Below are 24,249 nucleotides of genomic sequence, written 5' to 3'. Positions count from 1 at the left end.
CGGGCCGCTGCGGAGCGTGCACGGCCGGCGAGCCAGGTTGCTGGGCAGGGTAGGCGAGCAAGCTCGTAGTCTACATGCTATTAACGGAGCGACGCGCCCTGGCCGAGGTAGTGCGTGTTGGCATCGCCGTACGTCCGGTTCAGGATGCCAATCTTGGGCTGTGCGTCGGGCGCATGCGGCGCAAGCGAGTGCAGCGCATCGATCATGGCCGACGCCGTGCCGTCCGCCGCGCGCTCGACGCGCGTTTCCGTCTTGCCAAAGACCGACATGGGGTCGGCCTCGCGCACAGCGTTCACCGCGCCGACAACGTGGTGCTGGGTGAGTAGGGCAACGTACGTTCCACCGCGACTGCACTTCCTCCCAGAACGAGGGCTGCGCAGGGCGGTACGCAGAAGGCTGCAGCGGCACGAGACGCTCGCCGCTCTTCTTGTCAAATTCATGCGCGCGGTCCAAGGCGTCCGCCTTGGCCTGCATGGTCGACACCATGAACTGCGTCTGGTCCTGCATTGCCTCATGCACTGCATACAGCAGCACACCGGCAGCCGTGGCGCCAAGCAGGGAGGGGACCAACGAGTAGGGCATCAGCACACCAAAGACAACGGAAGCCGCCGGAGACGAACCGGGTCGGTGGAGGGCCTCGCTAGGATTCGCAAAAATGCCCCCAACAGACCGCCGGTGCGTGGAGCTGGAGCGCCGCCATGTCCAGCGCGCTGGTCGTCCGGCCGCTGGTCGTGCGCTTCACGGACGCGCATACGGACGATGCGCACTTAGACCTGATATACGAGCAGCGCTACGGCGACGCAAAAGAGTGGCCCAACCTCCACGAAGAGACCGTCGCCGAGCTCAAAGACGTGCTGCGTGCGGGGCACCCCGATCGCGCAGAGCGGCGCCTGCGCCTCATTCACTTTGGGCGCATCCTCCCGAACGGGGTGCACCTCGCATCCTACCTGGACTCGATTGTGCAGATGCAAGAGGCAGACACGTCCGAGGCCGTCTTGGAACATGTGACCGTGCACGTCGAACCCCGCATCGATGGGTCCTACGTCCTGCGGCGGCCGAACGAGGCGGCAGAGACCATGAGCAGCAAACAGTGGGGCAAGCAGCGCGCAGAAGTGTGTGGAGACGAGCAGTCGCTGCCGCCGTCCGGCTTTGCGTCGCTCGATGTACTGCGCCTTCCGGCGGCGTACTTGCAATGCTCGATCGGCGCGCAGGGCGCCGAGGAGCCGGAGGAGGAGCAGACCGAGCTCCCGCGCACCGATCCCGAGCCGCGGGGCTTTGACCGCCTGCGGCACACGGCCGGCATGTCGGCGATGGATATCCAGATCATGCGAGAGCATTTCCACCAGCGCTCGGGCCTCTCGATGGCGCGCAGCGGCGACTTGGTGCGCCGCCAGGAAGAGGACGAGCTTGCGTACACGCTCGAGGAGCAGTGGATCGACAATATGGGCGAGACGCCCGAGGCGCTCGTCAACGCAAATGCGTCGTCGACCCGCCTCTCGGTCCTCCAGGGACTGCTCATCGGCTTCTTCTTTCCGCTGCTGCCCCTCTTTTTTGCGTACGGCCATGGCGCGGTGCGCTGGCCACGTCCGCCGCAGCAGGCGCAGCAGGACGAGGAGATGGAGCGCCTCTTTGGCCTCGCCAACGTCCTCTCGGAGCTGCGGAATCGCCCGACGGACACGCAAGGGCCGCCCACGGCGCAGGACGCCGCGCTGCGCAACGAGGCGCAGCAGTCAGCCAATGCACTCCTCTCGCTGATTGCACGCCGGAGCCGCGCGCCGGCAGCGCGCGACGCCGACGACGACGACGACGACGACGAGGAAGAGCTGCCGTCCGAAGGCGGCACCGAGGCGCCGCCCGTGCCGCGGCGAGGCCCCTCGGCGACGTACGGCCGCTACGTCATCTTCTCGCCTTATACCCACATCGCGATCCTGATTGGGTTCGTGATCAATATCGCCCTCGGCCTCTTCCGTATGCTCTGGTGATGTACATAACTATGGCGATCTTTTGGGCGATGCAGGTTCGTCCTCGCTTTCGTCATCGAGTGCAAATGCATCGTAGAGATCCCGCGCCTGCATACCCCCTTCGCCAGGCAGCGCGCCGAGCTGGATCTCGCCTTCGTCGGTCGGGAGGTGCTCGTACCGACGCAGCGCGCGCTGGCGCGTGTAAAAGTAGATCAACAGCGACGCGCCGGCGACAATCGCCAGGCCAGCGGCCACCGCAAGCCAGGTCGACTGCCGCGCAAGCGCGCCGAGGTAGCCCGTATCCGCTTCGGGCTGCTGCACCTTGCTGCCAAAGGCTTCGTGCGTCTCGCCGGGGACCGTGTGGTGGTCGTCCGGTAGCGCATTCGTGGGCTTGACAAACGTCTTGGTCGACGTCGGCATGCCGGAATAGTGCAGCACGGTGGACGACGGCGCGGCCGACAGCGTCAGATTGTGCTCCTCCGAGTTGGCGGGAAAGTCCCACGGCCGCGCCTTGCTCGCGTCTTGGGCTTCGCCCCAGAGCGAGAGCGAAAAGGCGGTAAAGTTGCCAGGGATGCGGTTCTGGCGCTCTTTCGACGCGCGGTCCGTCACCTGGAGACGCCACTCGCCCCGCATGTCCTCGCCCCAGTGCTTGATCGACATAAACGTCCAGCCGGGGAAGCCGTTGCGGTCACTATCGTACCGCCGGGGGCTCGCAAGCACACTGCGCGTCCCGTGCGGCGAAAAGAGCTCGACTTGGACGTCGCCGCGGCGGTCGTGCTCGATCCAGACCGTGACGGTAACGTGCTCGAGCGTCTTGAGGTTAGCCTGGTCGAGCATCTCCTGCGACACCTCGACTGCCGCGACCTTGGGCTCGTCGAGCTTCAAAAGGGGCTCGGGCACGGTCTGGTTCTTGCTCTCAAACCACGATTGGGGGGCGACAAGCTTGTGCGCTTGCGCCTCAGCCAGCAGACGCGCGGCGTGCACGACGCCGTAACCGTACTTGTGCGAAAACTTGCGCCCGGCGCCATTCTGCTCCCAGTCGGGGTCCTCGGTGTTGCTCGGGACGGCGGAGCGAACGATAATGTGCTGGACGTCGCGCCAAGTCAGCTCGGGGCGCACTTCGAGCGCCAGCGCGAGTATGCCCGCAACTAGCGGCGCCGCAGCGCTCGTGCCGCCGTGCATCGACGTGCACCGCCGGTTCGTGCCTTTGGACACGTCGGTGGTGGTAATCATCTGCCCCGAGCCCGAACTGTAGCTCGACGCGATGATCGCGCTGCACATCTCCGAGTAGTAGGGGTGCTTGCCGAGGTGGTCGACGGCCGCAATGGTCACCGTGTAGATCGAGTTGGTGTACCCGTCAAAGTTGCACTGGTCGTCCGATCCGCCGCCATTGCCGCCAGCAAAGACAAAGATGCTGCCATTGCCGTCGCGGCCGTTGTAGATGCCGTTGAGCAGTGCCTTGGCAATCAGGCCGCGGGGCGCGTCCATGCTCTGCCCATTGTCCGGTGGTCCCCAGCTGCAGCTGTAGATCGAATTCGTTTCGTAGCCAAAGTTGAGCGACGCGGCTTCGTCCGCGTCGGTGATCGGGCCACTGAGAATACGGATGCCGGCGACGCGCGCTTTGGGAGCGACGCCTACGCCGCAAAAGTCGTTCGGGAGCGCGGCAATCTCGCCGGCGCAGCGCGTGCCGTGTAGATCGTCCGACAAGCGCGGCTCGGGCAGCTCGGAATGGTCATTAAAGTCGTAGGAGCTCTTTGCGTTCTGGGTCAGCCATGCCACGTACAAAGTTGTCTTTCAAATCAGGATGGTGGAAGTCGAGGCCGTCGTCGAGCAGCGCGACGGTCACGCCCTGGCCGGTGGCATTGCGCCAGACCTGGTCGAGGCGCAGGTCGTTGCCTTGGTCCACCGGGTTGATCAGGTGCCACTGCTTGTAGAAAAGAGGATCGTGCACCTGGAAGTCGTCCATAAACTTGCTGGTCGCGTTGATCGGCACCGGCGCACGCACCTCGAGCGCGTCGCGTTTCCCTTTCCACGCCTCGGTCACGGGGTGCGGGGGAAGCAGCTCGGGGTACACGTCGCGCATCGTCTCGGGATCGTAGATCACGTTGCGCTTATGCCGCTGCCGCGGCACCTGGCGATCCACGGCATGCAGCGTCTGCTGTACGCAAGCGTCCGACACGCAGGTGCCGCCGGCACAGCGCTTCGACAGCCCCGGCGTCTGGAGCGCGTGGAAGCGCTTCAGCACGACATCGTCCGCCTCGGCGTCCAGTGCGTATACAGACCGACGCGCAAGGCTATCGCTCTTTTCGCGGCGCAGCAGGTAGTGGTGCGGGAGCGCGCCGACGCGCTCCACGAGCTCGGCGCCGAGCGCAGCAGCGACGTGCTCCTCCGTGGCGCCGCACGCACGCCGCGGTGCGAGCTCGGCTACGTAGTACTGGTGCGTATCGTATGTGCGTGGCTGTGGCTGGGCGCTTGATACAGCGCCTAGCGCGATACAGAACACGGCACAGGCCGCCTGCAACGACCGCATCACGCTCCGGAGCAAGTTCGAAGGATGCCACGTGGCTACGAAACTACTCAGCGGCCGAACGCTTGGTGACCTTGGTAGTGCTGCCGACGGCAGTGGACTTCGCCGGGCCGTCCGTGGCAGGAGCGGCAGCCGGAGCATCCACCTTCTTGGTCGGCGCAGGGGCGGGGGCGGCGCGGCCACCGACGAGCGAGGTGAGCGTGCCGATCAGGCCCAAGACCACCGCCACGACCGCGGCCCAGAAGCCGACGATCGGGTAGGACTGCTGCAGGACACGCAGCTTGTCGGGCTCGTAGCGCAGGCGGGTAATCATAACCTCGGTCTTGCGGCGGATCTGGAAGAGCGTGCGCTCAGGCAGGCTCGGCAGCGCGCGGTGGCCGGTCTCGAATTCGGGGTCGTTACGCTGGTCCTCCGTCTCGCGGTTCTGCTCCAGGGGAAGTTTCACGTGGAAGGTCTCCTTGGCAAACGCACGCGCCTCCTCGGGGTCGTTGCTCAGGTAGATGTTGTCAAAGAGGATGTCCTCGTCCATGGTCCAGAGCTCGAAACCGACGCCGGTGATCGGGGCGAAGCGGTTGGGGTGCTTGTCCTCGTAGTAGTTCTTGTTCGGGATACGGCGCGGGGCCCACTCGCCCTTGTACGCGGGGTTGGGGATCATCGGAGCGGTCCACTTGCCCTTGTACGCGGGGTTGGCAATCATCGGGGCGGTCCACGGGCCACAGCCGGAAGCGTCCTCACAGATGGGGTTGGGGATCATCGGGGCGACCCACTCGCCGTCCTCCTCGTCGTCCCACTCCTCGGGCTTCTCGGCAGAAGGATCGGGGATCATCAGCGCCTCCTCCTCGTACCAGTCGGTGGGCTTCTTGGCGTTCGAGTCGGGGATCATCGGCGGCGCGTTCTCGTCCCAGTCGGCGGGCTTCTTGGCCTTGGGGTCGGGAATCTCCGCCTCGTCGACCCAGTCGGCGGGCTTCGAGTCGGTCGGGTCGTCGATCTCCTTCGGGGGGTTGACCGGGGGCTCGAACGAGTCAAAGAGCGTGCCGTTGGTGCGGGGCTCATCGTTGATCAGGATCTGGAACGAGTTGTCGGGCTGCACAATCAGCGTGTACAGCGTCGTGGTCTTGGTGATCTTGGGGTTGGTGGGCAGGTTCATCTGCTTCTCCTCAAACTCGCCGGTAACCGGGTTCTTGTGGTGGAAGATGAAGTGCACCTTGTTCGTACCACCGCAGCGGTCGGGACCAAACATGATCGTGTACGGCGTCTTGTCCGAGAACTCCTCGGCAGCCAGGCCGCCCTCGGTAGCGCGCAGGAGCTTCACATAGGCACCACCACACGACAGGCCCTTTTGGAGCTTGACCTCGTACTGCACCACAAAGGGCTTGGTACCGTCAAAGGTGATGGGCTTCTCGAGCTGGGTGCTGATCGCGTGCTGCTTCGCCTTGCTCTTGAGAGTCAGGCCCTTGTCGCCCTTGATGCCGGGGAAGACGAGCGGCTCCTCGACCTTCCACTCACCATCGTACTTGAACTCCTCCTCTCCACGCTGGAGCTTGGAAGAGCGCGAGACCGACCAGCGGCTCTCCCAGTCGGGCGTAAACTGCTCGACAAAGAGACCCTTGATGGCACTGGGCACGAACGAAACAGACGAGCCTGCCGTGGCAGGCACATTGGCAAGCGCCATGAGCGCAGCGGCGCTCACAGTCACAGCTCCCTGAACAGACTTCATAAGTAACTACAAAGAAGGACAAGCGCGATGCGGTGCCGTCTCCCCCCCCCTCCACGTGTCCGCTCGTGCGCCGTCCGAACGTTCCAGAGAATGCCACGTGGCAAGGCCCATGCGCGCTTAGGCCAGGAGCTTGTCTACCTGCTCGAGCACCGCGCGGCGGCTCGTGCCGCCGATGGCGTTGCGGCGCTCGACGCTCTGCTCGGGGTCCCACACGAGCTTCACATCCTCCTCAAAGGCGGGATGCAGTGTGAGCAAGTCCTCGAGAGACAGGTCGCTCAGCTCGCAGCCGCGGTCCTCGGCCAGCTTCACAGCCGAGCCGGAAATGTGGTGTGTCTCGCGGAAGGGAATCTGGGTAAGCATAGATACGTACACCCTTGCGGACGAGGTAGTCGGCGAGGTCCGTAGCAAGCATATCGGTCGTGAGCGCACCGCGCATCTTCTCGGACGAGATCTGGATGAGATAAGGACACATACCGTAAGCGTGCTCACGACGCCGGTCAAAATCTTGAGGCAGGCAACCGCCGTGTCGACAGAGTCAAACATCGGCTCCTTGTCCTCCTGCAGATCCTTGTTGTAGGTCGAGGGGATACCTTTGAGCGACATCATAAAGCCGGACAGGTTGCCAAAGAGACGGCCGCTCTTGCCACGCAGCAGCTCTAGACTGTCGGGGTTCTTCTTCTGCGGCATGATCGATGAGCCGGTGCTGTACGCGTCGCTGAGCTGCACAAAGCCAAACTCGGCGCTGGAGTAAATGATGAGGTCCTCGGCAATCTTGCTGGCGTGTACCGAAAAGAGCGAGCACCACATGAGCGTCTCGACGACAAAGTCGCGGTCAGCGACGCTGTGCATGCTGTTCGGGCCCACAGTCTGGAAGCCGAGGTCCTTGGCGAGCGCCTCACGGTCCAAACCCGCGAAAGGGTTGCCCGCCAGCGGGCCCGCGCCCAGCGGCAGCATCGAGACACGCGAGCGCAGCGCACGCAGACGCTCCACGTCGTATTGGAAGTAGGTCGCGTGCGACAGGAGCAGGTGCGACCAGCGGATCGGCTGCGCACGCTGCAGGTGGGTGTAACCCGGCATGAGCACGTCGACCTCCTCACGAGCGCGCTTCGCCATGACATGCACTAGCTCGGTGGCGAGCGACTCGAGCTCATCGATCTCGTCCAGGAGCCAGAGACGCATATCAGTAGCCACCTGGTCGTTGCGGCTACGGCCAGTGTGCAGCTTGCCGGCCACCGGGCCGATAAGCTCCTTGAGGCGGCGCTCGTTCGCCGTGTGGATGTCCTCGTCTTCGGGAGCCACACTGAAGTTGTTGGTGCGCCACTCCTCGCCCACACGGTTCAGTCCGTCGCAGATGGTCTGCGCCTCGGCCTCGGTCAGGATCTTGCACCCGATAAGTGCCTTAGCGTAGGCCTGCGAGCCACGGATATCCTGCGACCACATGCGCTTGTCATACGACAGCGACTCATTGAAAGCATGCATCACAGGGTCGGTCTCGCCGGTGAAGCGGCCGCCCCACAGCTTCTTCTTGGTAAAGTCCTCTCCGCTCATGATGACTAGGAAGCTAGCTGCGCCTATCCATCTGACTAATGCATGCGCCGTGTGGAGAAGTGGAGGATTACTGCTGGGCGCACTGGATGTTGGGATCGTCGCCGGGCTGGTCGTAGGTATCCTGATCGGGCATGCGCGTGCCTTGGTTCATGCCGAACTGCGTTAGATAGACGACGTACCTTGTTGATATCGCCAGGCTTGGTCGTAAGATCGTCGGTGACCACGTCCTCCTCGGCCGGGAGGTCGGTGCGCTTCGGGGGAAGCAGCGTACTGAGCGCGGCCTCGTCGGCGTTGCGCGCCCATTCATCCGTAGGGAACTCGATCTCGTAGCGGAGGAAGAGGTCGCCACGACGGTCGCTGCGGCGCTGGTCCATCATACCCTCGCCGTGCACGACATCCACCTGGCCGGGTCGCACGACATCGCCACGCGCCTTGGTCAGGTGCAGGCGGCGGCCGTCGAGGTGCGTAAGCACAGAGCGCGAGAAGCCCTGTAGTGCCTCGAGGAGAGTGATGCGCACCGTGGCGAGCAGGTCGATGCCACGCACCTCGAACGAGGCATGCGGCGTCTGCTTCAGCTCAAAGATGATTGACGCGGGCTTCGAGTCGGGCTGCGTTAGCATAGATGCGTACCATCTGGTCGCCCTCGCCTTCAAACACGATACGCTGGCCGTCGTGTGCGCCGCGGGGGATCTCGAGGCGCAGACGTGCCTTGCCTTGGACGGTGCGCGCACCTTTGCACTTCTTGCACTGTTCCTTCTCGCGGAACTTTTTGCCGGTACCATGGCACTCACCACACGTACCGATCGACTGCGAGATCATTCCATTACCGGCTTGGCGCTGCTGGAGCACACGGCCTTTGCCGCCACAAGTCACACAGTCCTTCGGCTGTGCACCGGCCTTGCCACCAGTGCCGTGGCAGTGCGAGCACACGACATTCTTTTCAAGCGCAAAGTGCGCCGTCTTGCCATTGTACAGGTCCTCGAGCGTCACCGTGTAGGGAATGACCGAGTCCTGCGCACGGCGAGGCGGAGGACCGCCGCCAAACGAGAACGAGGGGCCGCCAAACATCGAGGCTGGATTAGTCTGAGCACGTACCAAACAGGTCGTCCATATCAACGCCACCACGCGGGTCCGTGTCGTCGCCGTAGCGGTCGTACGCAGCGCGCGCATCCGCATCGCCCAGGGTCTCGTAGGCGGCTGCCACTTCCTGGAAGCGCTGCGACGCCGTCTCGTCGCCAGGGTTCTTGTCGGGGTGGTTCGCAAGCGACTGTTTCTTGTACGCCTTCTTAATCTCGGCATCAGACGCGTCAGGCGCAACGCCCAGCACGTCGTACAGCTTTGTGTCCACCACCATGAATCGCTGCGAAGGTCTACGATCGACGATCGGGCCCGATCGTTTTTTTCCCGGAGCATGGCCGAATTCTATGTGCGTGCGGGGCGCGCGCTGCAGGACATCCTCGCGAAGCGCGGTTCCATCAAGGCGATCACCGCGCAGGCGGATGATCGGAAGGAAGATGCGCGTGCGGCAGGAAATGCAAAGCGCATCCTCGCGCTGGTCGTCAACACACTGTCGTTCCGCGCGACTCTGCAGCCGATCCTCACCAAGGTCGATGTCGTAGGCCGCGAAAAGTGGTTTGGCAGCGCAAGTCCTTTGAATCGAACCAAGGGAGCACTATCTCCTCCGGCGCCGACGCTCGCCTCGTGCATATTGCTGGTCCTGACCCACGACCTGTTGTTTGCGTCGCGTGGCATCCAGGCGGCCAAGGCGTGGCCGCCGCGCGTTGCGCTCGAAAAGTACAAGTCGCAGCTGCACGCGGAACTCGTGCGTGTGCAACTACGTATGGGAAAGAGCCGTCCAGAAGAACTGCGGAGCGGCGCAGAGGAGCGGCGCATCGCCGGCCGCATCCCGCGCTGGTGCCGCGTCAATACGCTCAAGACCTCGGCTGAGGACGCTGTTGCACACCTCGAAGAGCAGGGGTGGAGCTTGCTCGAGGGAGACACGATTTACAAAGAGTACGCCGCTTGACTAACGCAGTACCCAGTTCCTCCGCTCGAAGCACGTCGAGAATGTGCTCGCATTTCATCCCCACGCGACATCGCGCCTGATGAAGACGGAGCTCTTCCGGAACGGCGCTTTGATCCTGCAAGATCTGGCGAGTTGCTTCCCTGCCGCCGTGCTGGATCCCCTGCATGATGGGCCCAAGGATACGACGGCGATGGACGCGACATCCGCGCCGGGCAACAAGACGAGCCACCTGAGCGCGCTCATGCAAGGCCGCGGCAAGCTCACCGCGCTGGAGCGCGCGCCGAATCGGTACGCGACGCTTGTCCGCCTGCTTGGCCGCGCAGGATGTCTTGCGCGCGAGCACGGCAATGTCCATCCAAAAAAAACCGACTTTCTGTCGCTCGACCCGGCAGAGCACGACGCGGTGCAGTACATGCTTCTGGACCCCTCGTGCTCGGGCAGCGGTATCGTCAACCGTCTCGATTATCTGTCCGGCAACGACGACGAGCAGGACAATCTCGAGGACGTCGACCCTGCCGAAAAAGGCCAGGCGCTTGCCGCGCGTCTCGCAAACTTGGCGGGCCTCCAAACCAATATGATCCGGCACGCCATGACCTTTCCGGGCCTGACGCGTTTTACCTATTCTACGTGCTCGATCCACGAAGAAGAGAACGAGGCCGTGGTGCAAAAGGTCTTGGAGTCTGACGAGGCCAAGGCCGGGCGGTGGCGCCTCGTGCCCCGGGACCGCGTCCTCCCTTCGTGGCCGGAGCGAGGGCGCCCAGACGCCTGCGGTGGTGACGAGGCGATGGCCGCGGCCATGGTGCGGTGCACACCGGGCGGCCTGATCGACCTGCCCGAAGGCACTGTGCATGCGAATGCGACCAATGGCTTCTTTGTGTGCTGCTTTGAGCGCGAGCCGAAGCGCACCGCGTCCGAGGACGGCACACAGAAGAAGAAGAAGAAAAAGAGGAAGTAGCTACGAGTAGGCAACCGGTTCCTCGGGCCACGCACCGATCCGGCGGATTTCCAGGAGGTGATCTGCGGCGAGCGCCGGGGGTATATGTACAACAGACGACGGAACGGTGCCGAGCCACGCAGGCGACTCGGACACGGCAAAGATTTCGTAGCCTTCCGGAGCGAACGCGGGCCAGGTGAGTGTCTCGCGATCGGACCATAGAGCTTCGTACACGTCGTCCATCGGAGTCTGATCGACATCGAGCTGGCCGACAAGGACCGAGCATGCCTCTTGCACCTCGATCGCCACGCCGACATGCACGGTTCCGGGCACAAGCGTGATCTGCGCCGCGTACTGCGTCCAGCCGTGCGGCCCTTTTGTAGAGGTACTTTTAGGCGACGCAGCGTGGGGGCGGAGGATGCACGGCGATGCAGCGGCGCCGTGGACACTAAGGCGCATGGTGGCCGAGCCGGCGCACGTCTCTGGCACCTCGAGCGCAAGGAGCGGAATGTGCCACGAGCCGGCCGGAACGTCGAGCTGCAGTGCGCCTGTGCCACTCCAGGCGACCTTGGCGAAGGACGAGGTGACGGTGCAGCGCGCCTTTTCGCCGCTCGGTGTGCATACGTACTGAACCGTCGGCCATGCGAGGTCCGGCTTCGGCGCGCTGACGCTTGCGTCGGACCACGGCCCCTCGAACGCCAGCTCGCCACGGACATACCATCCGATCCCTGTGCCGAGCGCAAAGTTGGTCCGAAATAAACCGTTGAAGAGCACCGGGCGCGCATCAAAGTGCCGTGCTACCGCGTGCGGCCCCACGAGCCAGAAGCGACAGTCGTCCTCCCACCAATCGGCCCAGGAGCGCGTCGGCCCCGGTGCATTGGATTCCCACGTCCATCCCGGCGCAAAGAGCGCGACGCTGAGTCCCAGCGAGCGCTCCGCGGCCGGGTACGCACGCCGCGGCCCGATCAGCTCGAGCGCCTTCCACGTATCGTGCCCCCCGTGGCAGTTGCGGCCAAACACGTCGATGCCCGTGTAGACGTCGGCGCGTTTGTACTGATTCGCGTCGGCCATGGCGGCGCTTGCCACCAGCGCTGGATGGAGCTTGGTCGGATCAAACTCGGGGCCGGTCCACGTATAGTTGGTAAACCCTCCGTGCGCCGCGCGAAAGAACGGTGCGTTGGCCGGCGTCATGGCGTCCTGCCAGGCGAGATGGCCGTGCGGATACGTCACGGAATCGTACCACACGACGTGCCACTCCTTGATGTGTTTCTCGCCTTCGGTGCGTAGGTACTCGACCCAGCGGCGGAGGCGGCCTGCGTTATGCATCGCGTCGAGCTTGTTGAGGTAGACATTCGAGAGCCCTTGCAAGTTCAGTGCGACCTCGATATTCACCAGGAAGCCGTCGATCCCATTTGCAGCGGCGAGTGCAATCAGCTTGTCTGCATACTCGAACGAGAGCGGCTCGCGGAATTTGCTTCGCTGCGGTTTGGATCCGTCGAGCAAGCGGCGCAGATCGGCCCGTGCCTCGTCCCACTCAAAAATAAGCGTGCCGAGGATCCGTGTGCCGTGCCTATGCGCCGCATGTACGTACTCGGCAGGCGGCAGCGATACACGCTGGTGCGAAAAGTAGACGTACACGTCCGCGTACGCCCAGTGCTCAAACGAGTAGCCCTGCGTCTGAGGATCTTCGGAGTAGCCCCCCTGGAAGTCGTGGCATGCCAGCAGGCGCGGCGCGTCCCTCAGCGGCGGGAGACGTGCTTGGCTTTGCGCCGCCCCGATCTCGGCGCGGTCCAGCTCGGCGAGGTCGGCATACGAAGCCTTGGACGTTTTTCTGCCTACACGCAGTACGTGATGGGGCATGGCCAATGCGTTCCTCCACAAATTGGCTCGTTTCTATGCAAATCCGGCACCCGAGCGCTGCTTGGCGCGCTTGTTGCCCTTGTTGTGCTTTTTGGAGCTGCCGCGGAGTCCCTCGGCGACAGGCTTGCCGTCCGCGCCGATACGCACCGTCTGCGGCGCGCGGCGGCGTCCGGTCTGCTGCATGCCCGGCATCGGTCCCGGGCCAAAGAAGGAGTTGTCGACCGAGCCCGACTTGGACAGCGGCGCGGTGACCGGGCGCTGCCGAGGGTCCGAAGGCAGGTCCATCGGCGCGGCGATGCGGCGGTTCGCGTACTGCTCGCGGATGCGATCGCGCGACTCGGCGTTGAACTTGTCTGCGTCGACGCCCGGAGGGGGATGCGCAAACAAGAGGCGCGCATTGTTGTAGTCCTTCAAGATGTAGCGCGCGGCACGCGACTCGTCGGGGTTGCCTTGGCCCTGGCGCACAAAGCCACGCGCCACGGCATAGGCCGAGAGGATCTCAAGGCCGGTCGGCACGCCTTTGCCGCCCTCCTCGACACTAAGCATGGGGATCGAAATGTTGTACACGGCCTCGAGGATATCTTTGGGAATACGCTGCGCAACAAGCTCGGCAGGCGCGGTGTACTCGCGCATCTGGTCGATGGGGAGAATACCGTCGCAGACGAGGTCCGCGGGCGTCGTCGTAAACTGGGGAAAGACGAGACCAGGGCAGTCACACAAGATCGTCGTGGGCGACAGATGGATCGTCTGGAAGTGTTTCGTCTTGCCTGGCGTCGAACTGACCGACACCTTTTTCTCGCCGAGCAGCGCGTTGATCGTGGATGACTTACCCACGTTGGGGTAGCCGACCAGACCCACGGTGAGCTTCTCGGGTACGCCGGGGTTCTCCGAGTCCGGATCGCGGGCAAAGAGGTTCAGATCCGGAGCGACGTGCGTAAAGAGCTCTTCGAGCTCGAGGACGTTGAGGATACGCGAAGGGTCGCGTGCGCCGATCGACAGGGTATGCATTTCGTCGGCGGCTCCTTCTGCCTCGTCTTCCCACTGCTCGTCGTGTGCTTCTTGTGCATCGTGCGCACTGTGCGCGTCGTCGTGCGCGTCGTCGTCATCCTCGTCATGCACCTCGTCCTCGTCGTCCTCAGCCATCTCTTCTTTGTGCTTCGCCTCTTCCTCGGCCGCCTTAAACTGCGCCTCACGTTGTGCCTTGGCGAGCTGCTTCGCGGTCTCGTCCGCCGCACTGAAAAAGGCAAACGTGACACCCTGCTCGTCAAAGTACTGCGCCCACTGCCTGCGCTGGCCCTCGGTAAGGAGATCTGCCTTGTTCACTAGCAGCAGCGTCTTGCGCGGCCCGTGAAAGTCGGGCGTCTCGGTGGCGGCGCGCATCTCGCTCGGATTCGCGGGAATCGCCTCGACGTACTTCTCCAGGTCCTCGCACCGAAAACGCAGCGGGTTGCGCGCGTCGACAATCTGCACCAGGAGCTGGCTGCGCTCGACGACACGCCACAGCTGGCGCCAGACCTCAATATTGCGCTCGAACGGCGTCAGGACCAGCCCGACGCCCTCCTGGAGCTCGGCGAGGCCACGGCGCCAATCGAGGAACGCGTCCTTCTCAGCGCGCTCGAGCTGCGCCGGCGTCGTGTTCACGTCCCACGGCGGGCGGCGCGGCACACGCAGGCGGTCGCGGTTCTCCTTGTGCGACGCCAGGACCTTGGCCTCTTGCTGCGACGTGAGCAGATAGGGGTTGTGGCGCGTGCGCGAGTCGTCCGTCGTCTTGATCACCTGCACGTCGTTGCGGCGCTCAGCGGTAAAGTCGGCATCGGCAAGCGCAGCCGTATTCAAAAAGTCCTCGAGGTCGCCCTGGTGCGTCACGGACTGCAGCCGCGTGCTCTTCGGCTGGCCAGTGTGCGTATCGGTCGTATGGAACTCGGAAGAGTTGCGCTGCTTCGCCTCCTTCGCGCGGCGGTTAAAGATCGCATGGCCGAGGCCCACCCGGTTCTTGGACACTGGGAGCGGCATCGTCTGTGGCAAGAATTTTATCACGTGTGGAGGGCAAAAATCTTTGTGAGAAGCAACGGGATGGGGGACAATACGGCGCATGTGCGCCTGCTGACGCTGCTGAATGTATCCGCAGCGCATCCGCGCGAGGCTGATAAGACGGCTACCGGGAGCGCGAAGCGTGTGCGTCTTTCGAGCGCTCCCGCGCAGCCCCGCGCGGCGGTGGCCAAGGACGAAGCACCGGCCGCCGAGACGCCTGCCGCCGAGGACGTCCAGGACGCGGCGTCGGACGACGAGGAGACAAGCGCGGACAAGGACGCGTTCCACACGCACTTTGGTCCGGAAAGCCGCGACTTGGACGGCGTCGATACGCGCGACCTGCGCTGGAGTGCGCCCGAGCCGATCGACGTGCTCGGCGGCGCGACGATCGTGCGTGCGCAAAAGAAGAGCGACGCGGTGGGACACGTACGTACCTCGACTAACGCAGCCCCATGCGCGTATCTGGAAGGCGTACAAGGAAAAATATGCCAAGGTCGCACCGAAGCACACGGACCTCGTCAAGCTGCTCGGCACCTATGTCGATCTGTGGGACGCGCACGTCGCACTGGACACGCACGACGACCTGCGTACTGTGCTCGCGATGCATGCCATGAGCCACGTTGCGCGCACGCGCCAGCGCGTGCTCAAAGACAACGAGCGCCTGGCCAAGGCCGCGGCGGCGGCTAAGGCGAACGAGGACGACGACGAGCTGCCCGAGCTGCGTGACCAGGGCTTTACGCGCCCCAAGGTCCTGCTCCTTACGCCGTTCCGCAACACGGCCAAGGAGTGGGTCGAGCGCATGATCCAGCTGTCGGCGTGCGAGCAGATCGAGCAAAAGTCGCGCTTCCAGTCCGAGTTTTCGCTCCCCCCGAATGTCGTTGACAAGCTCGCAGACGAGCGCACGGCGGACCGCTACCCCGCCGACCACCGCAAGACGTTCCGCGGAAACATTGACGATAACTTCAAGCTCGGCGTGAAGCTGACGCGCAAGACACTCAAGCTCTACAGCGCGTTTTTTGAGAGCGACGTGATTGTCGCGAGCCCGCTGGGTTTGCGTCTCCTTATCGAAAAAGAGCGGTACGTACTGTGGCTGACGCAGCGACGCGGACTACCTCTCGTCGATCGAAATGCTCCTCGTGGACCAGATGGATGTGATGCTGATGCAGAACTGGGACCACGTCAAGGTACGTCACTCGGCTGACCCAGTTTGTCTTTGAGCACCTCAACGCGATTCCCAAGCAGGCGCACGATACCGACTTTTCGCGCGTCAAGCCGTGGTACCTCGACGGCCAGGCGAAAAATCTGCGCCAGACCGTACTCCTCTCGTCGTTTGACGCGCCCGAGTTCCGCGCGGCCTTTCACCAGCTGCAGAACGTCGCGGGGCGCGTGCGCACGCAGTCGGTCGTCACCGAGGAGGACGCGGCGATCGCCCAAGTCGCGCCGGGCATCCGCCAAATCTTTACGCGCTTCGACTGCGCCAACGCTCAGGGCGACGCGGATGCGCGCCTGCAGGTCTTTTTGACCAAGACCTTGTCGCACCTGCAGCGCTCGGCAATCAGTGCGACGCACACCATGATTGTCGTCCCGTCGTACTTTGACTTTGTGCGCCTCGAGGACCACTTTCGCAAGCAGAGCGACCTCTCGTACACGACGCTCTCCGAGTACTCGACCAACAAGGAGATCTCGCGCGCACGCGAGGCCTTTTTTTCGGGGAAAAAAGCGTTTTTGCTGCTGACGGAGCGTTTCCACTTCTACCGGCGCTACCTGATCCGCGGCGCCCATACCATTGTCTTTTACGCGCCGCCCGAGCACGCGGAATACTACCCCGAGCTGGTCAACGCCCCGCTCACGCCCCGCAAGGAGACGGACGAGGTGCCGGACGCGGCCGAGATCACCGTGCACACGCTCTACTCCAAGTACGACCTGCTCCGCTTGGAACGCCTGCTCGGCACGGCGCAGGCGCGGCGGATGGTCACCGATGCACGCTCTGCATGGCGGTTTACATAGGTATCTAGGGGGTATCATTGTACGCAAGCGCCTCGTAGCGGCCCCGCACGTCGCTCGGCAGGGCGGCTTTCGGCAGGCGCGTCACGAGCATCGCCGCAGCTTGCTGGCCGCCAAACTCGCGTGAATCGACAAGGATCGGCCAGAGGATCTCGCCCAGGAGGCGGTCGACAAGCTGCTCGTACGTCCCGCGCTCGCTCGCGCTCCAGTCCAGCGCATGGGGGCCGAGCCAGTAGACGCTCCAGCGGCCGAGGTTCAGCGCAAGGGCCGCAAGCTCCTCCACGACGTACCTGCGCCCGGAGGCGAGGCCAGGGTGGATCGCGAGGCCAGGCGTCGTTACGGGTGCACGCAGCGCACCGCGCAGCACCTCGATCTGCTTCTCAAACGGCACGAGAAACGCGCGCACGAGCGACTGGAAGCGCCAGCCGGACGCATCGAGCAGGTACGACACCTGCTCGACGAGCGTCAGCGCAGCGCCCGTCTCGGCGGCGCTCCACACGTCGTACGCCTGCTCGGCGAGCGCCACGAGGCGCGGCACGACAGCGTTGGAGACGAGCGTCGCACTCGCCTCGGCGTCGCCGCCCCGCGCTTTCTTTTCCTCGCGGGGATCGGCGTCGACGTACGCACTGAGCTCGTGCTCAAATGCAAAGCCTTCGAGGCCGGACGCAGGGCCGTGCAGTTGCGCCTCGTCCGGCGCATCGCGTCCCGTCGCCCAAAACGGGTCCCACTGCACGAGCTCGTACCGCGCGAAAAACTCCCACGCATTCGCAACGGCCAGGCCGCCCCATGCGAGGTCGTACTCGCCCGGGAAGCGCGCGCGCCAGTCGTGGAAGCGTGCCGCGAGCGAGCGGGGGTGCCACGCCCCGGACTCGTCGGCCGCCAGCGGACTGCGGAACTCGGGGGCCTTGGTGTCGTCCAAGAGCCGTACGGTGTCGCGCGCGAGCTCCTCGCGCCCGGCCTGGAAGTGCGCGAGCTCTCCCGGCGAGAGGCGCTGGCTGCTCACGTCTGGCACGGCGCCGAGTGCCGCGCGGCGCGCCTCACGCACGGGCGCGGTGCCCGGCCCATCCGCATTCATCGGGCGCAGCACCTCGTCTTTTTCGCGCGGGACCCACAGTGACGCACTCGATGTGCCGTGAAAGAGCGCGAGTGCGTCCTCCAGGGCGAGTGCGCGTGCACGCTGGCGCGACACGGTGCGATCGACGAGCAGCGCAATGGCATTGTGCTCGAGCGTCTCGAGGAGCGGCATTTTTGCGTCGAGAAACGCAGCAAAGGTCTCGACAAATACGTCCAAGTCGGCGAACCAAGCCGACTTGGCCTCGGCGCTCTCGACGGCCGCCTTGAGCGTCGCCTCGTCGCGGTCGAGCGTCTGCAAAGCGGCCTCGGCGTCCGCACGGCGCTGGCTCTCTTCGTCTGTGCGTTCGTCCAAGTGCGCGATCTGGGCTTGGAGGCGCGCCAGGCACGACGTAGGTGTCGGCATTGCGGCCGTAAGCGGCACCGGAGCGGGGCGGTGCGGCGAAGGTTCCTGGATTAGCAAAGCAACGTACCCTTTGTTCGCGCTGCTGCCGTGCTCCCGGCATGTCCATACGGCTCAGCTGCGCCTCTTCCCATGCCTCTTGCTCCTTGCGCTCTTCTTCGTCCTCGTCGCGAATCAGGATCGAGTCTGGGACGTCCAAGGCCATCGGCTCGTGGATCGTTGTTTCCTTGGCCGCCGCCGGCTGGGCGCGGCGCGGCGGTTCGCGGACGACGATTGCGATATCCTCGTCCTCGTCCGGCGCGCCCGTCGCCTCGGCGATGAGGCTGCGCATCTGCTTGCGCTGCTCCTGCTTGCGTTTGCGCTCCGCATCGCGGCCCAGCGGAATGCGTTCGGTGGCGCCGGTATACGCTGCGTGCTCGTCCTCGCCGCTCCCCAGGTCGTCCTCTTCCCGCTGGAGCCCTGATTCCGGGTGCGGCCCCTGGTACGCGTCGTACGCCGCTACCGCGTCGCCCCCCCGCGTCGCCAGTGCTCGCGACGGGCGCGTGTCGAGCGGCACAAAGTCCTCTTCGTCGCTGTGGCGTGCCGAGAGCAGCTGAGTGCGCCGCTGCTCGGCGCGCTTCTTTTTTGCCGCCGCGATCGTCTCCGGCCCCGCGACGCGTGTGTGTGTTGTTTGGTCGCCGTACCTGCTTTGGAGCAGCGACTGCCGCGCACCGTCCACCATGCTCTTCCACGCCAAGTCCTCCACAAGACGCGAGGGGCCTGTAAGGAGCCACGTGATGCGCGGACATTCGTGCTGAGTGGATGTTGTGTAGCGAATTAAGCGCGTGCATGCTGCAGCTCCCTGCAGCTTCGCGCAGCATTCCTGGGCCACGGTCTATTCCCGGGCGCCCCTTGGCACGCGGCACAACGCGCGCTTTTCGCAGGGGTCGGCGTACCGACGTCGTATTTTGCACCTGCCTCTTTGACGACTTGTCACGATGGCTCGCGGACTCCCCGGCTTGGACCGCGTTGGCGGCAAGTGAGTAGGAGCATCTGAGTGCTGACCACAGGAATGCGATCGGCCTTTCTATCCTTGGCATTGGCGCGCTCCTCGGCTTCATCGGCTGGTGGGTTGCGTTCATTTCGCAGTGTGTTGCGGAGTCGCGTGGCCACTTTAGCCGTGCTCGCCACGTCTGGTTCACGGTCTGGATCGACCTCGCGCTGGTTATTGCCGTGATCTTTTTGATGGTCACTGGCTCGGTCGGCTTCTTCAAGCCGCTGCTCATTCCTTTCCTGATTGTCGGCATCGTCATGTCGGTGCTCGGCACTGATCTCTGCATCTACAGCTCCTACGGCGACATGCAGGCCGTCGGTGCTGGCTACCTCCTGCTCGCCATCGCGTGCATCATCTGGCTCCTGTACCTTACCTATGTCGAGAGCACCGAGGGCAACGCCGTCGGTGGCACCTCGGGCGGCTTCACCGGCGCCGGCCTCGGCTCGGGCTCGGCCACCGCGACGGGCGCGGGTGTCGGCGCGGGTGTCGGTGCCGTTGGCGCGGGTGCCGGTGGCGCGCTTGCCTCGGCTGGCAACGGCGCGACGAGCGGCTTCGGCAACCTCCGCAACCGCTTCTCGCTCGGCAAGAACTCGACGAGCAAGGTGCCCGGCCTGAACGGTGGCAACTTTGGCGCGGACCAGATCAACAACTCTGTCGACAATGCAGGCATCCCTTCGGGCCAGAGCGTGCCGACGGGTGTCGTTTCGCACTCCCCGAGCGTGCCGGACAACAGCGCGCAGATCCGCGCTGTGGACAGCTCGGTGGTGCCCGAGTCGCTTCCCTCGCAGAGCCAGTTTGCCACGCCCGGTTCGCACGGCCCCGCCAACGGCTTTGGTGGGCTCTCGACCGGTGTGTCGAACAGCAACCTGGGCATGAACAGCGCGTCGAGCTACCCTCCCCAGTTTGGCGGCGACGCGTCGCTCGCTCCCCCGATCCTCGCTGGCAACCCCACCACGCTCGAGTCGGCTGCGCCGCAGGGTGCGCCCCAGTCGCTCGAGACCGGTGCGCCGCGCGTGCAGCGCGCCGAGGCCCTCTATTCGTACAAGGCCAGCGAGGACGACCCGACCGAGATTTCGTTCAACAAGGGCGACATTCTCGAGATTGTTGATTCGTCCGGCAAGTGGTGGCAGGCGCACCGTGCCAACGGCGAGCTCGGTATCGTGCCGAGCAACTACCTCCAAATGCTGTAATTGTCCCGACCACCCCTTGTCTAATGACGATGCACACCGAGTCACGCTGCTTGTAGCATCGCGGGTCCTCCGACTCGGATGCTGCCGTCCATCTTTTGATCTGGTTTCGAGTCTCGGCTCTTTCTGTCGCGCGTCGCATGCACATGAAAGTGCGCGTCGCCAGTTCCCTAGCAGCGGTCTGTTTCCATAGCTTCTACGACGCGGCTGAGCGCCGACACAAACATCGATCAATCCGTGCTGCTGAGCGGTTGGTATCCAGGCGCGCCTGGGGCTACATCGCTACCGAATCGGCGTAGACGCTACACTGCGTATAGCACAAGGGATCAACCCTTAGTGGTGGTGGTGGCCCTCCTCACCGAGGAACTCGAGCTGGTAGACTAGGGTTAGATAAGGGGAACGTACCGCTACCGCAGCGAGGGCACCTCGTGAACTCCTTCTCGCGGCTCATGTTCAGCCAGAGGGTCTCGTGCGAGTCGACGGGAACACCAGTGCAGCCGACAATCTGCTCGTGGTACTGGATTAGTTTTTCAAGCACAACATACCATGCTGCGGACCTTGACGGGCTCCGCCTTGGTACCGAGACGGTCCGCCTCGAGCGGCTGCATGTCGAAGACGTCGACACCCTGCAGGCGGCCCATGAGCTCGTAGCGCTCAAGACCGGTGCTCTGGTCCTCGTCCGAGGGGATGGTGCCAGTCGGCGAGCCCGAACCCTGGATGATGGGGGGCTGCTCGCTCAGGCGCACAGCCGAGGTGGCAATGCTGCGCAGGGCAGAGGCCTGGGCACGGGGAATGGCGCGCAGCGTGGCGCGGGCAGTCAGCGAAAGACGGCTAGGCAGGAACGACATGGTCTAGCTCGGGTGATCCAGGTTGGTCGCAGGCTCTGTCCGGCCAGCCGGCGGCGAAAACCGCGGCACGTGTTTCGGCCGCCCGCGGCCGCCCCGTTTGTCAGAAAATACAAAAATGCCCTGACGTGCGTGGAGAGGGCAAGTGGCTTGAGCGCATGACGTGCGCTGCGCTGCGTTGCCTACCGCTCGCCACACGCCATGCCAGAAGAGAATAGCGAGCAGGAACACCTCATGGGAGGACAAGGGACGCAGGTTATACAGATCCAGGCGCTGCGCGATGCGCTCGTCGCGGGAAACGGGCCGCGTGCGGGTCGTGTGCAGGCATGTGCGCTCGCCTTTGTCGTGTCTATCTGGGCGATGGTGTTGTATGCAACGGGAGGCAAGGTGCCGTTTGCGCTGTACCATCCGCTGCTCGTATCTCTGGGACTGTACTTGCTCCTGCAAGGCATTCTTGTCCTGCAGTCTACACAGACGCCGCAGGAAAAAGACGCGGGGCTCGCACTGCACCAGCTCTTTGTGCTCGGCGCAGGTCTGCCGCTACTGACATTTGGCGTGTGGATCATGTGGCACAGCCACAGCAAGCCGGGCGCAAAACACTTTATCTCGTGGCACGGCGTGCTCGGCGTGGCGCTCCTGACCCTGCTTTGGGCACAGGCGCTCCTCGGCGCATCCACCGTCTGGGCGCAAGAGCCCGTCTTTGGCTCGGTGGGCAAGGCCAAGAGCGTATGGAAGTACCATCGGTAGGTGCCTCGACTGACACAGGGGCCTCGGCTACGCTATCGGCGTCGTCCTCATTCTCGAGATCACGCTCGCTCTGTGGGAGACCAAGTGGGCACGCGGCGCCGTATCCGAGCCCACGACCGCGCTCGTGACGGTCGTGGTATTTGCGCTCGCATTCAGCGTCGCACGGCGCGTCAAGCTGTCCAAGCTGGGCATCACGCAACGCAGTGCACAGTAGGGTGTCAGGTACCGTAGAGGTATGGGTATGTATGAACAGAATCAAGGACAACCAATTCAAAAGCCGCGCTCCTCGAGCCAGGCCTTGACGTCGCGCGACCAGTTGCCGCGGATGACAATCATTTTGGATCCCGCCTGCTGCGTCGTGCGCACAAGCAGTTCAGCGTTGGGGTTCAGCTTGTTGAACGGATCGCCCCAGCCAAAGTCTTCAAACAAGTCGCGACAGAGCGCCTGGGTCAGTAAAAAAGAAAAAACGTACGGTTACGTCGCCCTCGACCTTGCGGATATTCGTCAGGTACCGGCTGCGTGCGTTGCGGATATCCGTATACACAGGCAGGTTCATTCCGTTCACGCCGACACGCGAAACAAAGTAGGGGTATCGAATCGGCAGGGGACCGGCAGACGTAGGGTGGGGCTGCTCCTCCGCCTCTTCGGGCACATTTGTGCTCGAAAAACGCACACGCTGCGCAATAGAGGGAGGGGTAGTGAACAGAGAAGCGCGGGGGGCCAGAAACGCCGCCCGGCTAGGCACAAACATCGCGCTACGCACCGCACTCACCCACATATCGAAAAGGTGGATAGGATCTTCGCGTGGAGTCACGTGATGAACACGTCGCCAGCGCAGGCACCGGCGCGGCTGTATCAGGAGCACCAATGTCGGAGCGCATCCGTGAGATTGTGGACGTCCCTGTGTCGTTCGTCCAGGAGGGCGTGCACTTCCTGAACCGGTGCACGAAGCCGGACCGCAAGGGTATGCGTGCTAGATTGGCGGCTGACCACAGAGTTTATCCAGATTTGCCGCGCGGTCGGTACGGGTTTCGTCGTGATGGGTTTCATCGGCTACCTCGTAAAGCTGGTGCACATTCCTATCAACAACATTGTACGTACTGTGGTGCTAGAGAACGTGTACTAACACTCGCCCGCCGGGCTTGACAGCTTGTGTATGTTTTGCGCATCCTACAGACTAACCCAGCGGCGGCGCGTAAGCACCCATGCGCCTGTTCGAGGTCGCGCGCGAGTGATCGTACAATGAACGTGCGGATCGGCTTGTGCGTATCTCTAGTATTCTACGTCGATAGCGCCTGCCCTAGGGCAGAATGTACACCTTGGACAAAATCATATTCGCGCCGAGATGCACGAGCGAGCGAGGCGCGCAGGGGTGCGAGAGCACAGGTAGGATGAGCGCAGCATCGTACAGACGCGGTACACACCCTTGTAGGTGCGTCCGCACGAGCTGGGGAGTGATCCCACTACGGAGGAGCTGGCGCCGGCGCCCCATTGTCCACCGTCTACGCTGGCCTATCGCCCATCATGCACAAGTTTCACACATTGAGGAAAGCGACATTCGCAGGTAATATTCCTTTTTGGGAGTAGCTAGGCTACAGATGCCACGCCGCCATGGGCAGAATACAAACTACATTGCGGCTTGACAACGCGCACCGCACCTGTGCCGGTCGGCAACCTGGCCATGAGGCCAGATGTGTATAGCGTCAAAACGTAAATCCATTTACGCCTTGATGACGTAGCGGCGAACACCGAAGTGAACGTCCTTCTTGTGCTGGCGCTCAGTGATCTGCTTCTGCTCGAACTTGGTCAGCTTGCGGCGGAGAGCACGGGTCTTCTTGGCGCGGAGGTCAATGGGCTGGTACTTCTTGCCCTTGTAGAACTCACGCAGGCTGGCGCGCTGCTTGATGTTCATGACAGTGAGGACGCGAGCAATGTTCTTGCGCACAGTGTTGATGCGGGCAAGCTTGCTCGAAGCGCCACCGGCGACCTTCTGGACGCGGAGCTGGAGGAGCTCCTGCTTGAGCTCCTCAAGCTGGGACTCGAGGTCCGCCTTGGACTTGGACTGGAGATCGGAAGTGCGAACCTTGGCCTGGGAGGTTAGCATCATTTTCGTCAAAAGAGGAGGACGTCGTGTGTTGTTCTTCTGTCTGTGTTGACGGCGCAAACATGTGCAATGGACACCACGCACAGGTATGCGCACTATGCCATACACAGACATCATGTCAAAACACGCACAACGGCGCACTCCCCAGCACTCAAAAACTTACCATGACGACTACACTCGTGCAGGAAGTTGCAGTGTGGTGAGGACCCGAAACGGTGGTGACCCCCGCCGCAGGGCTGACCAAACACGTG

General features: G+C 63.6%; 15 protein-coding genes across 15 annotated transcripts; 6 read left to right on the top strand and 9 right to left on the bottom strand.

Moving 5' to 3' along the window:
* Positions 1-80: 80 nt before the first annotated feature.
* Positions 81-582, bottom strand: MJAP1_000486 (uncharacterized protein; the record flags this gene model as incomplete). Its single annotated transcript, XM_060264456.1, has 2 exons — positions 81-314; positions 337-582. The coding sequence occupies 2 exons, from the start codon at positions 580-582 to the stop codon at positions 81-83; spliced, it is 480 nt and encodes a 159-aa protein (XP_060120439.1).
* A 116-nt stretch (positions 583-698) lies between these two features.
* Positions 699-1,982, top strand: MJAP1_000485 (uncharacterized protein; the record flags this gene model as incomplete). Its single annotated transcript, XM_060264455.1, has 1 exon — positions 699-1,982. The coding sequence occupies one exon, from the start codon at positions 699-701 to the stop codon at positions 1,980-1,982; it is 1,284 nt and encodes a 427-aa protein (XP_060120438.1).
* Positions 1,983-1,991: 9 nt separating this feature from the next.
* KEX2 (kexin) lies at positions 1,992-6,160 on the bottom strand (the record flags this gene model as incomplete). Its single annotated transcript, XM_060264454.1, has 3 exons — positions 1,992-3,722; positions 3,745-4,432; positions 4,539-6,160. 3 exons carry the CDS (start codon positions 6,158-6,160, stop codon positions 1,992-1,994), a joined length of 4,041 nt encoding a protein of 1,346 aa, XP_060120437.1.
* A 162-nt stretch (positions 6,161-6,322) lies between these two features.
* On the bottom strand, positions 6,323-7,753 carry ARG4 (argininosuccinate lyase; the record flags this gene model as incomplete). The annotated part of the gene is made up of 3 exons (XM_060264453.1): positions 6,323-6,553; positions 6,576-6,656; positions 6,680-7,753. 3 exons carry the CDS (start codon positions 7,751-7,753, stop codon positions 6,323-6,325), a joined length of 1,386 nt encoding a protein of 461 aa, XP_060120436.1.
* A 67-nt stretch (positions 7,754-7,820) lies between these two features.
* On the bottom strand, positions 7,821-9,107 carry MJAP1_000482 (uncharacterized protein; the record flags this gene model as incomplete). The annotated part of the gene is made up of 4 exons (XM_060264452.1): positions 7,821-7,910; positions 7,933-8,361; positions 8,384-8,826; positions 8,849-9,107. The coding sequence occupies 4 exons, from the start codon at positions 9,105-9,107 to the stop codon at positions 7,821-7,823; spliced, it is 1,221 nt and encodes a 406-aa protein (XP_060120435.1).
* Positions 9,108-9,164: 57 nt separating this feature from the next.
* Positions 9,165-10,734, top strand: MJAP1_000481 (25S rRNA (cytosine(2278)-C(5))-methyltransferase; the record flags this gene model as incomplete). Its single annotated transcript, XM_060264451.1, has 2 exons — positions 9,165-9,766; positions 9,789-10,734. The coding sequence occupies 2 exons, from the start codon at positions 9,165-9,167 to the stop codon at positions 10,732-10,734; spliced, it is 1,548 nt and encodes a 515-aa protein (XP_060120434.1).
* On the bottom strand, positions 10,735-14,586 carry MJAP1_000480 (uncharacterized protein; the record flags this gene model as incomplete). The annotated part of the gene is made up of 2 exons (XM_060264450.1): positions 10,735-12,548; positions 12,624-14,586. The coding sequence occupies 2 exons, from the start codon at positions 14,584-14,586 to the stop codon at positions 10,735-10,737; spliced, it is 3,777 nt and encodes a 1,258-aa protein (XP_060120433.1).
* A 60-nt stretch (positions 14,587-14,646) lies between these two features.
* On the top strand, positions 14,647-16,611 carry UTP25 (rRNA-binding ribosome biosynthesis protein utp25; the record flags this gene model as incomplete). Its single annotated transcript, XM_060264449.1, has 4 exons — positions 14,647-15,030; positions 15,053-15,681; positions 15,704-15,788; positions 15,811-16,611. The coding sequence occupies 4 exons, from the start codon at positions 14,647-14,649 to the stop codon at positions 16,609-16,611; spliced, it is 1,899 nt and encodes a 632-aa protein (XP_060120432.1).
* A 4-nt stretch (positions 16,612-16,615) lies between these two features.
* Positions 16,616-18,803, bottom strand: MJAP1_000478 (uncharacterized protein; the record flags this gene model as incomplete). The annotated part of the gene is made up of 2 exons (XM_060264448.1): positions 16,616-18,130; positions 18,153-18,803. 2 exons carry the CDS (start codon positions 18,801-18,803, stop codon positions 16,616-16,618), a joined length of 2,166 nt encoding a protein of 721 aa, XP_060120431.1.
* Positions 18,804-19,059: 256 nt separating this feature from the next.
* SHO1 (Transmembrane osmosensor) lies at positions 19,060-20,305 on the top strand (the record flags this gene model as incomplete). The annotated part of the gene is made up of 2 exons (XM_060264447.1): positions 19,060-19,100; positions 19,132-20,305. 2 exons carry the CDS (start codon positions 19,060-19,062, stop codon positions 20,303-20,305), a joined length of 1,215 nt encoding a protein of 404 aa, XP_060120430.1.
* Positions 20,306-20,635: 330 nt separating this feature from the next.
* On the bottom strand, positions 20,636-21,150 carry COX4 (Cytochrome c oxidase subunit 4; the record flags this gene model as incomplete). Its single annotated transcript, XM_060264446.1, has 3 exons — positions 20,636-20,682; positions 20,708-20,819; positions 20,848-21,150. The coding sequence occupies 3 exons, from the start codon at positions 21,148-21,150 to the stop codon at positions 20,636-20,638; spliced, it is 462 nt and encodes a 153-aa protein (XP_060120429.1).
* Positions 21,151-21,348: 198 nt separating this feature from the next.
* On the top strand, positions 21,349-22,108 carry MJAP1_000475 (uncharacterized protein; the record flags this gene model as incomplete). The annotated part of the gene is made up of 2 exons (XM_060264445.1): positions 21,349-21,890; positions 21,913-22,108. The coding sequence occupies 2 exons, from the start codon at positions 21,349-21,351 to the stop codon at positions 22,106-22,108; spliced, it is 738 nt and encodes a 245-aa protein (XP_060120428.1).
* Positions 22,109-22,164: 56 nt separating this feature from the next.
* MJAP1_000474 (uncharacterized protein) lies at positions 22,165-22,672 on the bottom strand (the record flags this gene model as incomplete). The annotated part of the gene is made up of 2 exons (XM_060264444.1): positions 22,165-22,338; positions 22,367-22,672. The coding sequence occupies 2 exons, from the start codon at positions 22,670-22,672 to the stop codon at positions 22,165-22,167; spliced, it is 480 nt and encodes a 159-aa protein (XP_060120427.1).
* An 89-nt stretch (positions 22,673-22,761) lies between these two features.
* Positions 22,762-23,020, top strand: MJAP1_000473 (uncharacterized protein; the record flags this gene model as incomplete). The annotated part of the gene is made up of 2 exons (XM_060264443.1): positions 22,762-22,858; positions 22,890-23,020. 2 exons carry the CDS (start codon positions 22,762-22,764, stop codon positions 23,018-23,020), a joined length of 228 nt encoding a protein of 75 aa, XP_060120426.1.
* A 594-nt stretch (positions 23,021-23,614) lies between these two features.
* Positions 23,615-24,112, bottom strand: rpl35 (60S ribosomal protein L35, L29; the record flags this gene model as incomplete). The annotated part of the gene is made up of 2 exons (XM_060264442.1): positions 23,615-23,983; positions 24,095-24,112. 2 exons carry the CDS (start codon positions 24,110-24,112, stop codon positions 23,615-23,617), a joined length of 387 nt encoding a protein of 128 aa, XP_060120425.1.
* Between the last annotated feature and the right edge of the window lie 137 nt (positions 24,113-24,249).

This window comes from Malassezia japonica, chromosome 1 (genome assembly GCF_029542785.1).
Source record: "Malassezia japonica chromosome 1, complete sequence".
Classification (NCBI taxonomy): Eukaryota; Fungi; Basidiomycota; class Malasseziomycetes; order Malasseziales; family Malasseziaceae; genus Malassezia; species Malassezia japonica.
The sequence above is the reverse complement of the archived record's forward strand: the minus strand, read 5'-3'. Positions and strand labels throughout refer to the sequence as shown.